Raw genomic sequence first — 17,600 nt, 5'->3', positions numbered from 1 at the left:
CAAAAACAGTGTATGTATGTGTGTGTATATATATTCCAGTTTACTTGGTATTAGAAGCATGGATTAATGGGCGGAGCACTGTCCCACTTTGAGCTAGTGGTCACTTAGACCAACAAGCTGAGGTTAGACATTACTATGAAGTTTAAAAGTAAACATGAAATCTTTATTCACTTTTGTGTTTAAAGGTCTGTTAGCTTTTCTGAAAGGGCATTATTTAACCCATACTACAGACATTGGTAAGTCCCAGAATGCACAAATTAAAACCCTATGTGGATAACTTTTGAAATGGAAATGATACAATAGAATTGCAGTAAATTTAGTAAATGTCAGTCTAAATCTAAATATCCTAAAATAAACCCCCCTTTGAAATGACAGAGCACTGAAAATTAGTAGTTGAATTATCTGATAATATCAGAGAATAATTTCAGTTATCCTGCGAAACTGAATTATGTTCATGGGTTTATTGTATTATCAGTAGTGAGCACTTACAAAGCAATAGAATGCAGTTATTTTAAAGGTGTGTGTGGGGTGGTGATTCTTTCTATACACACTGTAATTAAGATTTACTAAGAACTTGAGCCAGTCCAATTTTTGTTTTTCCTTTTTTTTTTTAAGATCAATAATGAGCTTCTGAGAATTACAACTGCTCCACTTCAAGCAAGATTGCTGGTTTCCTTGGACAAGCAACACTACAAATTCATTGAGAGAAGACCAGAGATAGAATCTTCATCTTCAAGTTCTTGATCTGGTATGTACTCACTCAAAAATAACAGAAATTAGCTTGGTGTTAAATGTAATATTGTGAATGGAAGTCACAGGAGCTGAGCAAGGCATCCAAATCAGGTTGGCTGTGACGCACTAAATTAAAACAAAACTAGCAGAATAAAACATTTTAGTTTAACTTGTTCACAGGTTAGTGAATGCTGTCTGAATACAGGTTTCAATGTTTGCCATGTTCATTTTATTATGCTTTAAAAGCCTAACATAATACTATGTTTGTTTTTACATGCCTAGAGCCTGGAGGTGAATGTATGAAGAGAGTATCTCCTGAAATGTCTTATGGTGTATATAGTGGAAGATGTGGACCAACTGTTTAAACACTGGTAAGCATTTGTTCATTAAGCATTTCAACCTTAGGATTGAAAAATGTTACGAGGTCAGTGGCATTATCAGCTGCAGCACAACCTTTACACCGGGGCATTATTATTTTTAAATCATAGTATGTATTAACATTAGTTACATATATGCTCCTTGAACTTGTGGAAAGACTTTACAGAAGAGCTGAAGCTGTTATAACTGCAAATGTCCAACATCATATCAAACCCTATGGATTAAGAAGTGGATGTTACTCAAGTTCATATGCATGTGAAGGCAGGCGAGCCAATACTTTTGGCAATATAATGCAATATATAATGTGTGTGTGTGTATATGTATGTTTGCTGTTTTGGCCTATTCATTGACATAATTAAATTTAACTTGATGCACCATAATCCTAGGTGTTTTTTTGCACTCATAGGGAGCATTAAGTGATTTTTACGTTCATACATCAGACACTGTTTTGCCAAATAGAGCAACTTGTCTAACAAATGTGCTTTCTTTTATTAGGTTGTTCAGAAAGGTGAAGCTCAGGCTGAACTTGAGAGGTGCACAATGGCCCTGTTTGCCCTCAGGGAGGAAGAGGACTGTCTTCAGCCACCACAGAAAGTCAGTCGCACATGAATGTTCCATGTTTGGCCTTATCTATGCGTTAAACTTGAGCTATCCTGGTGATCTCAAACACACATTTGTGGCCCGGCAGAAAATATTTAGGGAACTTATTCTATATTGACATTAAAATATTAAATTTTGGTCACACTATTTGTCAAACAATTGTCAGATTTTCACATGGTTAGCAAATAGGATTATACAGTTTTTAAGCTTAAGTTATTAAAAATGCATTGTTTTATTGATTTTATTTTTGTTTTCTGTCTTTTATTGGAGAAATAATTTAATAGTACAACATGGTATGGTTTCAAGGATGGTAATAAATGTTTTTGGAGGAGAAACTTGTTTGTTTATTGTCTTCATATATAAATGTAACTTTTCTACAACTGCAATTTTTTTAAGTTGATCCAAAGTATCTTTTTTTACATATATTTAAATTATTTTACATAAATTAAATTTATTTGATGCAACTTAAAAAAGTAAATTTTCTCAAACATTCCAAAAGTGGTTTATATCAAGTTTATAATTTCAGGTTAGATTTAGCAGAATATTTAGATTAAGTAATATAGCCAACTAATTTATTTTAATTTAGAACAACTTAAAAATTTTAGTTTGATATACCTTCAGAAATTAGTCTACATGAACTTAAAATTTTTAAGTTACATGTAAATGGTTTATTTACATTACATCAATGCTAAAAAATTACGTGTGACAGATTACTTAAATTTTTTTAAGTTGAGCCAGTGTTATATTTTTTTCAGTGTACAGGTGCAGAGCTGGAAGAGGAAACCCAGTCTACTACACACACTACAGTGATGCACTCTGGGTAAAGGTTACTGGTGAGTAAGAGACTTTCTGTTTAGTGATTCTGTACAACACTGAACATGTGAGCAGCGTCACAGTATAGCAACATTTACACAGATACACACAGACGCTTTTAGCTAAATTTCTCTTTCATCAAGAAACTTATAAAAAGAGAAATCTAATTGTCAGGTACTGCTGAAATATCAGTGTCTTTTACCTTTAGTTTCTTGTTCCCTTGCTGACACCATCTTAAGGAGGATAAACATGCTTTTAAAGCAGGTCTGTAAAATAAACAGTAATCAGCCGTAAAATCATGACGTTAAAATATGTAATTAATTTAAAGTACAATTTAGGAAAATTCCACTAAACCAATAGACTGTTCATTAGTTCTTTAGGTTTGGATCATATAAGTTGTATTATAGTAAATTATTAAATTAAACATTTTTACAGACTACAGTGTAATGACATTTAGTAATATAAAGACATTAAGACCATTTTAATGTAACAGTAAATGTAATGTAATGGGAATTTCACTTTCCCACAGAAATAAATGCCTGTGTTTTAATTTTATGCTACAGTAAGTATCAGACGTTACAGCTTCTAGTGATCGGTGATTGGCCACAAAAATTTTATCTTAAGTGAGCTCTGCTTCCTCAACTCACTGATCAGTAGAGTTAATTATCTCATGAATGCATTTTGTCCCTCTGCAGCTTTTAAAGCTCATTTGGACATGATACATCACTAGTCTGTAAAAGACACATTACTACTGTAGACGTGTGGTATTTGCTGTTCTTACAAGATTCTACTTGTGTGACGAGTTAATGTGTTTGTGCATGTTTGTGTGTGGTGTGTGAGTCTGTGTGTTAACATCTGTGATCTGTGTGTTAGTATGTGTGTAATGTGTGTGTGAGACATGTGACTTGTTAGTGTGTGTGTGTGTGTGTGTGTGTGTGTGTGTGTGTGTGTGTGTGAATGTGTGAGTGTGAGAGTGTTAACATTTGTAATGTGTGGGTATTTATGTGTGTATATGTGTATGAGTGTGTTTGTGTGTGCGTGTGTGTGCGATAGCATTTGTGATGTGTATGTGTGTTGAATAGGCTGCAGATGCTGGAAAAAAGCATCACACTATGATGTTACTAAGGCCACACAGAAAGTTATTAGAACTTTTTCAGCATAAGTTTTAGGCATCGTCATGGCTAACCTGTTTGAGATATTAAAAATCCCTCTGCAGTCATCCACGTGTTCTGGTTACATCGTGCGCTGTTGGTCTTGGAGACAGTGATGTCATTAATGTCCTCTTTGATGTAGATAGTCACTGATGTCATGTTCTTCTCCAAGTTAGTGAAATCACCGTTAGTTACAGTCTCCCTGAACATGTGTCAGTCAGTGTGATCTAAACAGTCCTGATGCACAAAGATGTTCCTGCTGGGAAGTTTGGAGAACCTGACTAGAGGTGTGTGTGCTGGAATTAACATAACAGAGATGTGGTGTGAGTAGTGGAGATGAGGGCGGGGCTTTGTCTGGTACACGCCAGGAATGTTTGTGTAAACAACATCCAGTGTGTTTTCTCCTCTCACTGCAAAGTCCACATGATGATGGAGTTTAGGAAACACTGATATGAGATCTGCATGGCTGAAACCTCTGACACAATAACCAGTCCATGTGGATGTGTATTCTTACACTGTGACATACCAGTAAGCAACCCACGTGCATACACACACACACACACACACACACACACACACACTCCTCGTTCACTCACTGACGCAGCGCTAAACACATCCACTATGGCAGTGACTCAGTAAGTCGTGTCACTTACACTCTATTCTCTCTACAGACAGGTATGAGGCACCGTACAGGGCTTCAATCAAACTTCACTCAGGCACACACACATGAAACACTTGCATACACATATATGAAAGTCACACATACATATATATTATGAACCGCTCAAACAACTACATATGAGATGCGCGCGCGCACACACACACACACACACACACACACACACACACACACACACACACACACACACACAAACTCTCCGAAGTGCTTATGTTACCATGGTAACGCATGAAGGTAGTGACGTTGCAGGATGTTCCGAATGGTGGAATTTTGTAGAGTTAAGTTTTCTTAACAGGCCTTCCCTGCACAGGGAGTAGGGGATAGGGTGTGTTGTGGAAAAATACTCAGAGTCAGGCTCTGGACCGGAGTTGCACCATGGACACAACTGAATCTCTGGTCCGTTTCCACCATTATGTATGCAGGGGCATCCCTCCAACATCTGTTTTCCATTAGGAGCCCTCTTTAGCTCACAATGAAGGTGCCCCAATGTAAAGCTCTGGTTTCCTATGCACGCGCACACAGAGAAGCCTATGTCTCAGCTTCGCACGCACATCCCCGATTATATACAGATATGGTACCTTCTATCCCCCAAAAGTAAGTAAAATCAAATGAAATTAAATAAAATTTTCTCCCATAGGTGTAGGGAGTAGGGTGTTGGGTGTAGTGATTCAATGTCTATGGCCGATTTATTCTCCCTGATTAGTAATAGTGTTTTTTCTAAACAGACCATTATTGGACAGTTTAGGAGACAGAGAGTGATTTATTAATTATTACCACAGATGTGGGTGGTATGGAGGGTCAGAAAAATGTTTAAATTTCCAATTCTGTTTAGATCAAACGGAGGGAGTCACGTGGGATTCTGTTGAGTCTGAAAGTTTTAAAAAATAAATGTTTCTGAGTTGTACTGAATAAATTATGCAAAATACAGCATGCTGGAGAATATGAGTTCTTCTGGTAACTTTGTCACACTCGCTTCTTTCTATTGTCAATCAAATCTCAGGAGTGTACATTAGGTTTTTTGTTTCCATCTTAAAACTGGTCTGTCTTGTACTATATTTATTTCTTTACAGCCGTGCATATATTCTCCTGTAATGTTATTTATTTATAAATTTTTAAGTTATATATGGAAATACTAAATGATTTTGTACATAATTATTCAGACAGGATAAACATATATAACAAAATTGGTACAGCATATAATAAAACAATATATGCCTAAGACTTTTGCACAGTACTGTATAAGGTTTTATAAAATGATGCAAACTTTTTCCCTTTCCCTCTACGAGCATTAAACATTGTGTCCTGATTCCTTAAGTAGTAACACGTCCTCTAGACCATATCCAGATGAATATACATTCAAACAGCTTGTGTCTGCTGGATCTCTTATGTTTAAAACCAAACAATTTGGACTCTTGTGTGTGTGTGCGTGTGTGTATACAGAGAGTCCAAAACCAGTGGCGGCTATAAAGCCTTATACACAGGCGGTCTGGGGAGAGAGACTGAATTTTAGTTGTACCATACAGGACGGAAGAGACACTGAGTGGACATACAGCTGGTATAGAGACGGTGTAAGTGTCTACTCATCCCTCACAACACAGGAGTTTACAGTCTCAGATGGGGGTAAATACACCTGCAGAGGGAGGAGAACTGACTATCAGTACTCACAGTTTAGTGATCCTGTTACACTCTCTGTATCAGGTGAGTGTGTGTGTGTGTGTGTGTGTGCTCTTCCCTATAAATATAAATATTGTCCAATTTTAGATTTTGTCCTAATTTTAATGTAACCAATAGATTCAGTTTGTAGAACAATGACAACAACAATTGTGAATGGTGTGACCATTTCCTCACCTATTATCTTTAAATTGGTAAAAAAAAAAAAATAATAAAAAAAAAAAAAAAAAAAAAAAATAATAATAATAATAATAATTATTATTATTATTATTATTATTATTATTATTATTATTATTATTATATATTTTTATTCAAAGTTGGGAAGAACTCGTCATCTTCAGCTAATAGAACACCTGGTTTTATAGTCATGGTTTTGCATGTCTGAATAATAATAATAATAATAATAATAATAAAACTATTTTAATGTACTGTAGTGGTTTTAAATGAAATATGTAAATATTTAAATGACTGGACTTTTTAAACAATGACAATAGTTTGTACAGCACAGTCTTTATAAAATGTAGTAAAGCAGATACACAGTACAGTGAGCTTTACACTTCAGTTCAATTATTAGTTTCATTTTGCAGATAATCTACTGCATATAAAAATCACATTAAATAAAGCAGTAAAAGTGTTTTAAACATGTCTTTAGTACAAACATACTGTGGGTTTGTACATTTGTCCACATAAACCACATAATACTGATGAGTAGAAGAATCACATCATGTAGAGACGTGCTTTTGGTCTAATCTTATATATATAAGATATACATTTTTCTTATAATATAATTCCTTTTGTAGCAAATCAAAAATTCTAATTCTAATTTTATTTGTCACATACACAGTCATACACAGTACGGTATGCAGTGAAATGCTTAAACGATCGCCCATGACCTTAAAAATAAAAGCTTATCAATAAGAAATTAATTTTAATAAAAATTTAGCTAGAATAAAAATAAAAATATTCTGTACAAATAAAGATATTCTGTACAATATAGAAAAATATAGAAAATATAGAAATTTAGTGTAAATAAAGAAAAATGAAGTAAAAAATGACTGGGTGGTGTGCAGATATGCGTGAAAGTGTCTTATTATAGTGACTTGTGTCCAGAAATGAAAATATAAACATGTAAGTGTAAGTGTGCATGAATGAATGTGTCGAGACGCTGCCGGGCCTTTTTCACCACAGTGTTGATGTGACAGGACCATGACAGGTACTGCGTGATGTGAACACCGAGGTATCTGAAGCTGTCCACTCTCTCCACTGGGCTCCTGGTGATGATGGGGGTCTGGTAGTTCCTACGGGGTCTAAAGTCCAATATCAGCTCCTTTGTCTTGCTGACGTTCAGGAGGAGATTGTTCCTCTGGCAATGTGAACATAATAATTAATGTAATAACTATAATATTAGTATAATAGCCCAATAATTATTGTTACTGCAGTTATTATATGTGCCGAAATTTTGACAATTACAGATGGACATTTCGTGTCCCAAGATTAAGATACTGGGACACACCACACCCCCTTCACTCACTCACACACACTCAGTAAAGACACAGGCAGGGTTTAGGATCATATTTTAGGATTTAGTAGTTAGGACTGAGCTGTTTTCGTGACTTTGCTCAGAAAAGGTTGTGCACAGTTTTCCAGGAATTGGTTCTAGTTTTAATTTACTATGATACACTAATAAATCACTTTAATAACATAATGTACTGTAGATGTACAGGGGATGGACAATGAAACAGCCTGGTTTTAGACCACAATAATACATTAGTACAGTGTACAGCCCCCTTTTGTGGCCAGTACAGCATCAGCCTCCATGTAAATGCGCCTACTAAAGGAATATAGGAATGTAAGATTTTGCGTGCATGTAGACTGTGCAATGAAAATTAAGAAATATAGGTTTAAGTTTTTTGTTATTTAGCCTTGGTGCAAATTTAGATCCTTAATTATTGTCATTGTTTGTATTTTTTATGCTCTATGTACAGTTTAATCTACTATTGTCCTTGGTTTCTACTATTAACATTTTATTTTACTTTTAAATTTAAATAAATAGTAATATAATATTAACACAAATGTAAAAATAATAATCTAAATAAAATTATTACCAGTTGGATCTCCTCCAGTGTCTCTGATCATCAGTCCCAGCAGAACTCAACACTTTACTGCTGACTCTCTCTCACTGAGCTGTGAGGACCAGAGAGACTCTACTGGATGGACAGTGAGACGATACACATACAATGAGAGGATACTCACACAGTTAGATTGTTCATCAGTTTCAGGATCTACATGTTACATCAGCTCCCTCTCTACATCACACACTGGAGTTTACTGGTGTCAGTCTGAATCTGGAGGACGCAGTAATTCTCTCAACATCACAGTGCACAGTGAGTCTTTTATCATCATCACTTCTTCTCAGTAGTAGTTTAATACACAAAATAATAAAAAAATATATATATTTTTTTTTGATTGATGGCAATGCAGTAAGATTTGTTTAAATGTCTGAAAACAATTTAGAAAAAGACAGTTTTATTCACTGTCATTAGTTACTTTAAAATAAACAATTAAATTAGACTCAGCTCATGTAGTTTTCTCTCTGAGACACTCTGTCAAAACTGCATAACTGTAGATTTATTTCTAAAGATTTATTTCTTAAGTCTGAAAGTTTTACCACATAAGCTACAATTATACTGTGTCTCTTGTAGAGCAAAACAGAATACTAGCAAAATGTCTATGGATCATATTAATGCTAGATTGCATAACAAACTAAATGTATATAGATTTTCCAACCATTTAACTTGTGATTCACTACAGTGCAACGTGTGTTACCAGGCTTATTAATCTGTTTTAGTCACAATATCTCTTACACAATATATATCACAAAAAAAATTTTTACGTCATAATTATGACCAGAAATTATAATTCTCAAGTCACAGAGAAGATATATTGAAGTCTGGAGGCTGCACAGACACTGAAACGTCTACCAGATATTTACACATTTAATCTCAAATCCACCTCTGTACACGGACAAGAGTTACATTTGCCTAGCAGTACAATCTGCAAAATAAAGGCACACACAAACATAATAAAAAGTTTTCATAAACTAACAGCATTCTTACTTCATCTTTATTCATAAACATAAAACAAAAGTATGCAGTAACATTATTTATGATCTTAAACTAGCCAGTGAACTTACAGTAGTTGTACTAACAAGTAATTACATGTTACCACTGCAGTGGTAGTTACATGTAGTAAGTTAATACTAATATTAGTCGTAGTCGTGTAGAATATGTACAAGAAGAGTTTAATTATTTAATAAAATAAATACATAGAAATAAAACAAGCTTAGCAACAAACCTGATAAACACTTTTTATAGATAATTGAGTGTTTTGGAATGGAGTTAAATTGAGTATCTTCAGGTCACAAGTATGGCAGTGTGATTATACAGTAATATCACATGAAGCAGATCACTAGAGTGCTAGAGGTAATAGAGTTAGAATTATGGTTGTGTCTGAGACACTCAGTGTTTTTGTCTTTCCAGTGACTTCTTTCTCTTTCCTACAGATGGTGATGTGATCCTGGAGAGTCCTGTCCATCCTGTAACTGAGGGAAATCCTCTGACTTTACGCTGTTTATATCGCAACACAAAGATCTCAGACTCTGGTGCTGATTTCTATAAAGATGATTCAGTTCTCCAGAAGCAGACTACAGGAGAGATGACCATCAGTGTCTCAAAGTCAGATGAAGGTTTCTACCACTGTACACACCCAGAGAGAGGAGAGTCACCCAAAAGCTGGGTTTCAGTCAGAGGTGAGGAAACCACGTCTACTTACTTTAATTAGGTTTATAACAATACAGTTTTCTAGTCCCCTGTTTATTTTTAGTGTGTTTAATAAAGTTAAGTCTGAGCTTATGTCCTGTGTCAGTGCTTTTGTTTTATATTAATTAAATGATTAAATAAGATTTTTATAAAAATTACACTAATGTGTGCTGTCTAGTTCAGAATGTGAGACAATTTGAAAAGAATAACATGGGGAAAAGTAAAATCACATGGGGTGTTTTGTAAAGAACTGCATTAAATGTTGTTTTACACATAATGTGGGTTTGTACGTTTGTTTTATAATCACTTTAGAAATAAGAGAGATTACTCTTATGACCTGGAATAATAAAATAATTGAGTTAAAGTTTAAAACAAACAAGATTAAGTTAAGTTTAAAACAAAAGTAATATGTAATGTAAATGTAATATTTTATACCACATATCCCTCCTCTCTGTCCTTAAGGGCAAACTTAACTATAAAATTTTAAGCATATGTTTTAACAAAACTATAGTAAAAATCAATCATAACTTCTCCAAGTCTTCATGGTTTAGAAGTTTGTTCGATCAGCGTAAGTTTCCTCGTGTCCCATGTGATGCACGTGTCCTTAACCTTCTTTGCAATGTCCATTCACAAAGCTATTTCTCAGGTGTGCTTCATAAGGTTTGACTTTACTTTCTGCCATGTTGGCTGTTTTTTTCCCGCCCGCTGTGGGGATCATGGACTTCTATCAGACAGGTTAGTTACTGGGAAACTGTGTCATGTCCATTTGCACTCTAAAGGCTTTAGTGGTGGCGTCCACGGTCCCGTTGATCAGTTTCACCAGTGCTGCTTCCAGCGAGACGATCGGATCTCGCAGTCTGTGAACTTCCGCACACAGTCCCCCGTGGTCTGCAGCAGCTGCTGCTGACTTTTTAGGCTGTCCAGCATTCAGCGGAGGCGGGGTCTTCTTGGTTGGAAGCGGGGTCTCCTCCGGCTGTCCTGTGTCATACGCAGGCAGAGCTGGCTGTTGAGGAGGTGTTTGTTACAGATGTGGCCATTAAGACTGTGCGTATTTTCCCACGAGATGCCGCAATTTGGCATACGGCATGCCGCAACTTGCCGCAAGCAACATTCGGGAATTTAAATAAATGTGTTGTGCTTCACTGAATATCCGCCAGATGCCCCATGGAAGGACTTTCTCTAAAAGCCAGACCAAGTACAACAAAGAATTATGTATAATTAGTTAGCCTAAAACAATATTGTTTCCAATGCTGAAGCAAACATGAATTTTATTTTGTTTTACAACAGATATTTCATAATAAATGTGTGTATATGTGCTTCATATTATTTTCATAAGGATGAAATGCAATGCCCAAATTTGTGATTTGAAATTCATAGTACGTTCCTTATATAGTTTTTGTAATGTCTTAACAGGGACAAAACAATGAAAGACATGGCATTGCCTCGGTTTAAATGGTCTTAAATTAAATTTATTTATTTACCTGATAGTAGGCTATCTGATAATCTGATAGTGTTACTTATGCGAATGTCCTGATAAATATGATTCTTATTCTCTATATTCTTGTCGAGTATAGTCCTTCAGAGCAAGCATTGTGTCAGAAGATTCTGCGGAATCTCTTCTCACCTTTCATTAACGATAGGTGTAAATTTATTAAACTGTGTGCGCTGTTGGCAAATACTGTAGGGGGGGTTTAGATGAATTAAGAATACAGAGGACGTCTCTGCCTAAAATAGATAAAAAATAAATAAAAATAATCAATGATAGCAATTAAATCAGACTTAATAGTTGGATTTGAAAAGAAAAAAAAATACCCATGTCTATTAAACAGTTAAATTATTTTGATATACAGTGGAACCTCGGATTATGAGTAACGCGGTTTACAAGTGTTTCGCAGGACAAACAAATATTTTTAATACATTTTGATTGAAAAACTAGCACTGTCTTGGTTTAAGAGCACCGAGTATCATGTATCACACATGCGCTTCTTATTTTAATGCCGATCATCATGTGATCACAACTGAGCCAACGTTTTTTCTCTTTCTTACGCTGCGGAATTGTAGGTAATCGTCTCCCGGTCATAGTGCTCGTCTCTTACTGATCTAATCAACATCCGTGCACACGTGTACTGTTTACTATAACACTGTGACCACATATTTTATTTTGTGTTTGTAAGCATGTTTGTACAGCGTGCGTGTGTGCGGACGTATAAAGCAAAAGCAAGTCTCATTAGAGGGTAAAGATCCATTTTTTTCTCTCCCTCTCTGTATCAGCCTGTCGTGTTTCACTTTGCCTTTGAAAAGAATCGCGACAGAGCAAAGTTTCTGTATAAGACAGAGAGTGTGCGTCTGTATGTGTTTGTGTGGGAAGCCGAGAGGAGGAGGGGGTGGGGGGGGGTTTCTGTAAAGGCGAGAAAGTGTGTGTGTGCGTGCGTGCGTGCGTGCGCGTAATTTGACACTGTGCTCCTTCACTCACACCAACACACACACACACCCTGGTCTCATTTTAACATACAAACACTGCCTATTGCTTTTCAAGTAGGCTTCTCTATTTCATAGAAACATTACACATAAATACAATAAACAGTTAAAAAACCATAGATAAGATACATGAAACATGTATCATGGAGTGAAAATTAAAAGTAAAAAAGCAAAAAATTAAACTGAATAAGACTATCAATTCAGTGTGTAAGAGGATTGATACAAAATAAAAAAAGACAAAGCTGTCCATTAAGAAAGGGTATGGGTAACCTGAAACAAAAACATGGAGGCAGCTATCACCAAAAATAAAACAGCAAAATAAGCATGGCTTTTAGGATAAAGCTCCTAACATTTTTTTTTTTAAGTTAGACTAGTTAATCTTGTGGTCTGCATTGATTTTAAGCTAATTACTGAGGAAATGCATTGTCATAGCTGGTGTCATACCGGCACATTACAATCACCAAAATATTAATACTTCCATCTAGTAGTTATCTGTACAGCTGTGGTACTTTTTCCCGTAGTTGGCTCGTTGACTGATAGTTAATTTAGCCATTAGATTAGTTAATTTAGAGTCACAAGCAACTTTAGTAAAGAGGGCTACCTGGTTAGCTTACTAGCTAGTGAAAAACAGAAGTCTCCAGGAAAAATCGGGAGGGTTAGCAGGTCTGCATATTTGTGAGAAGGTCAGTGTTTTGTATCACCCCCGCATTTTATTGTCTCAAGCAGTGATATTAATGAAGTTCTAATGTTAATGTGGTTGCTAACGCATCATGCTAGCACTACAGTTAACAGTTTAGCGTTCATGTATCACTTCACCATCTTCGTCACCCTGCAAACATTCTACAGAGAAAGCTAAAAATCTCGGGCATCTTAGCCGTTTCTTTCATACACAGGTGGGGTTCTCTGGCTAGCTAAAGCAGCTATTGTCAGCTAAATTATCTTACCTCAGACCAGCCTGAAAGTTTGAGTGTAACCTTAACACGGTAACAGTAATAAATGTTACATATGGTAATAATTTTTCAGTCATATGTGACTTAGGTGAGTGAACATGTGTATACAGAACTTGTATTTAACGTCATTTTCCCTTAAATGCGCGAGGAGGATGAACCGTCATCAGCGGTGTAGAAGCTCAAAAGAGAAGACACAAAGCTGACACAGCCCCTGAATCCACCGGTGAACTTTGGGGGAGGGGCCAACCAAACTTTAACCCAGCAGCTGGGTTACACAAAAACTACCCAATTCTCTGTAAATAACCCAGAAAAATGCCCTTACAGAGGCAACCCAGTGTTCGGGTAGTAAAAATAACCCAGCATTTTTTAGTGTGTATAAAACTTTAAGAAGAAATTATATAGTAAAAATAATTTAAATACGTACATTGTTGCATGTATTGTTTGCAGTGTTCATGTGATGGAACGTAAAACATTACACTCAGTTCAGTGGTGGGCTAGACCGCAAAGATTAATGTGTTACTAATACATCAACACCACCTCATAAATGTTTATTTTTATTATAAAACAATGTTATCTGCAAGATAAATCTACATAAAAACTGAATGACCAAGAATCACCGTAAAAATTATATTGGCAGACCCCAAAAATTGTGCAGGGGATTTAACTGTTAGTTGTTAGGTTTAAAAAGGAAGAAGAGAGTGTCCAAGATTTTAAGGTTTTAAGCTGAATAAAGAGAAGAAGAGTTAAGGCTTGTTGTGACCGCCGCACCTTAATACACTTACCGGTCCAGGCCCAATCGACTGAGAGAGACAAACACACACACGCAGGCATAATGTCTGAAGGTCTCCATTTATTCTTGTTTTCACGCCGCGTGTCACGAGATCACAACTGAGCCAATGGTTTTTCTCTCTCGTGTTCTGCGGAATTGTGGGTAATTGTGTCTCCTGCTCAGTCTTAGTGTGTGTCTCTTACTCATATAATCAACATTCGTGCAAGCGTGTACTCTTTACTGTAACACTGTGACCACGTGTGTGCGCGTAAAACATATTTTATTGTGTGTGTGTGTGAAGCAAAAGCGTCATTAGAGACGTTAAAGATTCATTTTTTCTCTGTCTCTCTCTCTAGCTACACTGCTTGTGTGTGTGTATGCGTGTGTCATTAGACACTGTGCCCCTCGCCTCCTCCTCTCGCTTGCACACAGAGGAGCTGTCCAAGGTGCTGAAAGTTCTCTGAAAAGTGGTGGCAAAAAGTTTGTGTTGTTTTAATGATGTTTTAATGAAACTATGACAATTATTAAAAAAAAAAATTCTATTTAAATATATTTAAGAATCAATATTTAGTATTAAATCCTTTATTATTTAAAACCTGCTAGATCTTGCTGGGAATTGCGTCAAAAAATCATCTCCAATACTGTGGTGTCACTTCATACTGAAAGCAAGCAGATCTGCACCATCTGCTGAGTGTCCAACATGACATTTGCATGAATCTGAAGGAATTTTCTACAGAATGCGCTAGTTTTAGCCATTTATATGCAGAGATGGATACGTTGGCTTCAGAAAGTAAAAGTCCTGTCACAACTCTTTAACCAGATAAGCAATTAGAAGCAATGAATCAATTAGTGACAATACCTTTTTTGTGCACAGGGATAATTACAGTGGGAGTCAAATGTTTACACACACTGTAGCTAAATGCATTTTAAAATTAATTCCTAAAATATAATCCTAATTAACATTCCCTGTCATAGGCCAGTTAGGATCACTGGTTTATTTTTTTATAATGTGAAATGTCAGAATAATAGTAGAGAGAAATATTTATTCATTTGGATTATTATTTCTTTCATCACATTCCCAGTGGATTAGAAGTATATATTTCTGTACATAGATTGAGTTAGTTTTGAGAAGCATTGCCTTAAAATTGTTTAACTTGCATGAAATGTTTAAGAAAGACTCGCTGGAATTTTAAGCCCATTTCTTGTGATAGAACTGGTGTAACTAAGTCAGGTTTATTGGCCTCCTTACTCACACATGCTCTTTTACTGTAGTTCTGCCCATATTTTTTTTCCCTATTGGATTGTGGCCAGAGCCACTCCAACACCTCAACTTTATTGCCATTAATTCCTTTTTTGCTATGGGGTCATTGTTGTACAGTTTATGTAAATTAACACACGAAATTATGCAGTAAGCAAAAACAAATATATTTTTAAGCATATGTTGAGCTTACATGAAGGTTAACAGTGGCTACTTCATCTTTAAACCAGAGAAACAAGCTGAGAGATTATCATAAGGTAGCAAGCCAGACTCAGTAATTACCACTTTATTTATTAAAGCACACTTTAGACAGTCAACAAATTATCTATAGGCTGTAACTAACCCGCCAGGTGACTGTCATTATCCAACCTCTCAATAATTGTCACTAACCCCTGTTAATCTTTTTTGGTTGTTGTTCCCACGCTGTCATGTATCTTTACACGAGGTCATGTTTTCCCAGGCTGTCATGCTTTTTTCCACGCCTCTGTACATTTCGCTAATCATTCGCCACTTTGGATTTGTTTAATCTGGCTTTGATTGCTTCATGGACACCGACTCACGCTTTGCCCCTCGACTTCGCTATAGTTTTCTATCATGGACCCGTACTTATTAGAATCCACTTCTGTAAGTGGACGACACTCAGCGGCAATCGCTCCCATCAAAGTTTACTGCTGAGTCTCGCTGCAGTAAAATACAAAAACTGAGAGTTGCACCTCTAGCCTCTACGCCCATTACAGTCCCGTTTTACTATACAGGTGTATTATGGGATAAGTGACACTGAGTACTGCTCATCCTTTCTACAGCACTTTCATGATTAAAGTTATTAAGACTACCATTCATTGTCTGCTTTTGGGTCCTAATCAGCCTGCCTAATCTTCTCTGCCCTCGTGACACTAATGTTACAAAATACAGATATCAATGAGAGAACAAATAAGACCTAATGTTCAATTAAACGTTCCAGAGGAACTCAAGTGGTTATTGGTGATACCAGTGTTAATAAACAAATAAAGTTAAAGACTTAATAAAGTCAGACTCATGTTTTAAAATAAAGCTTAAGTGTTAATATATTTATTATTGTTAACTGGGATTTAATCATATTTGTATTTCATTATCTATACTATTTTTCCCTCCAGTTCTCTCACATGGAAAAGCTCCACTGTCAGTACTGAAGATCCTCAGCAGTGTGGTAGCGGCCTCTCCGTATGTCCTGGTGACCATCATTCTGGCAGTGAAATGTTACAGAGCTCGAAGTAAGAACTTACAATGTTCATCATCAGCCATAAAATTAATCTAAGTTTTGATTTAAGTGCTGATCTAAAGTGTTCATGATGGTGTATTTTACAGCTAAACCTACTGAGGACATCACACCCTACAGAGTGATAGAGGCTGAAGTGTCTTTATGAATCTCAGGTTTTTATATTTATATTATTTATATAAAGTACCTATAAAAAGCTACATCTTCAAATGCAATAGTGAACACATTCACGTATGTGATCTGTCAGTAAGAATAGTTTTAATGGTGGTTTGTGTTTTTTCGAATGGAATCATGCTTTTTTTTCTTTTAAGTGATTTTTTTTGTCTTTAAATTTATGCATTTATTTTAACAGTACGCTTCACTTTGTATTATTGTAAAAACTGGAGCCGGTATACTGTATACTCAGTTTAGCATTTGCTCAGGGATAAATATACAGTATAGTTTAATTCAATGTAACATTTGTAATAGAGTGAACCTTATTTTGCAATGTTTTATGAATTAAAACCCTAGTTAAATAAATTTTGCAGTAAAAAAATCTAACTGGACTAAAGTTCATTTTTTGCAATACATTGAAAAACAAACAATACAAAATGCTATGTACAGCATTCTGATGTAAAATACTTACGTCAGAATGCTGTACATAGATTTCAGTTCAGCATTCAATACAATCAACCCCCAGCACCTGATCGGGAAGCTGAGCCTATTGGGACTGAACACCTCCCTCTGTAACTGGATCCTAGACTTTCTGACTGAAAGACCTCAGGCATTGCGGCCTGTCTCTGAACATCGATAAGAAAAAGATGGTTGTTGACTTCAGGAGGACACAGAGCGATCACTCTCCGCTCAGCATCGACGGCTCTTCTGTGGAGATCGTAAAGAGCACAAAATTCCTGGGTGTCCACCTGGAGGAGAACGAAAAAAGGTGCAGGCATAGGCGCAGAGGCTTCTTTTCAACAAAAGAGTCTTTAATGAAACAATAAACTAAGCATACAGAAGAGACAAAACCAAAAACAAACAAACTTTAACTCCTACAAAGGCAAATTGTGAC

At 36.0% G+C, this 17,600-nt stretch overlaps 1 protein-coding gene across 1 annotated transcript in view; it reads left to right on the top strand.

Annotated features, from left to right (window-relative positions):
- LOC128520591 (immunoglobulin superfamily member 1-like) overlaps positions 1-16,795 on the top strand; it is a 283,702-nt gene extending 266,907 nt beyond the window's left edge. The window contains 5 exon segments of the mRNA XM_053494902.1: positions 2,466-2,561; positions 8,133-8,408; positions 9,587-9,832; positions 16,431-16,547; positions 16,642-16,795. Coding sequence (XP_053350877.1) covers positions 2,466-2,561; positions 8,133-8,408; positions 9,587-9,832; positions 16,431-16,547; positions 16,642-16,700 — 794 coding nt within the window. The 3' untranslated portion in view covers positions 16,701-16,795.
- The last annotated feature ends 805 nt before the right edge of the window (positions 16,796-17,600 follow it).

The sequence above is a fragment of the Clarias gariepinus genome, chromosome 1, assembly GCF_024256425.1.
Source record: "Clarias gariepinus isolate MV-2021 ecotype Netherlands chromosome 1, CGAR_prim_01v2, whole genome shotgun sequence".
NCBI classification, from domain to species: domain Eukaryota; kingdom Metazoa; phylum Chordata; class Actinopteri; order Siluriformes; family Clariidae; genus Clarias; species Clarias gariepinus.
The sequence above is the reverse complement of the archived record's forward strand: the minus strand, read 5'-3'. Positions and strand labels throughout refer to the sequence as shown.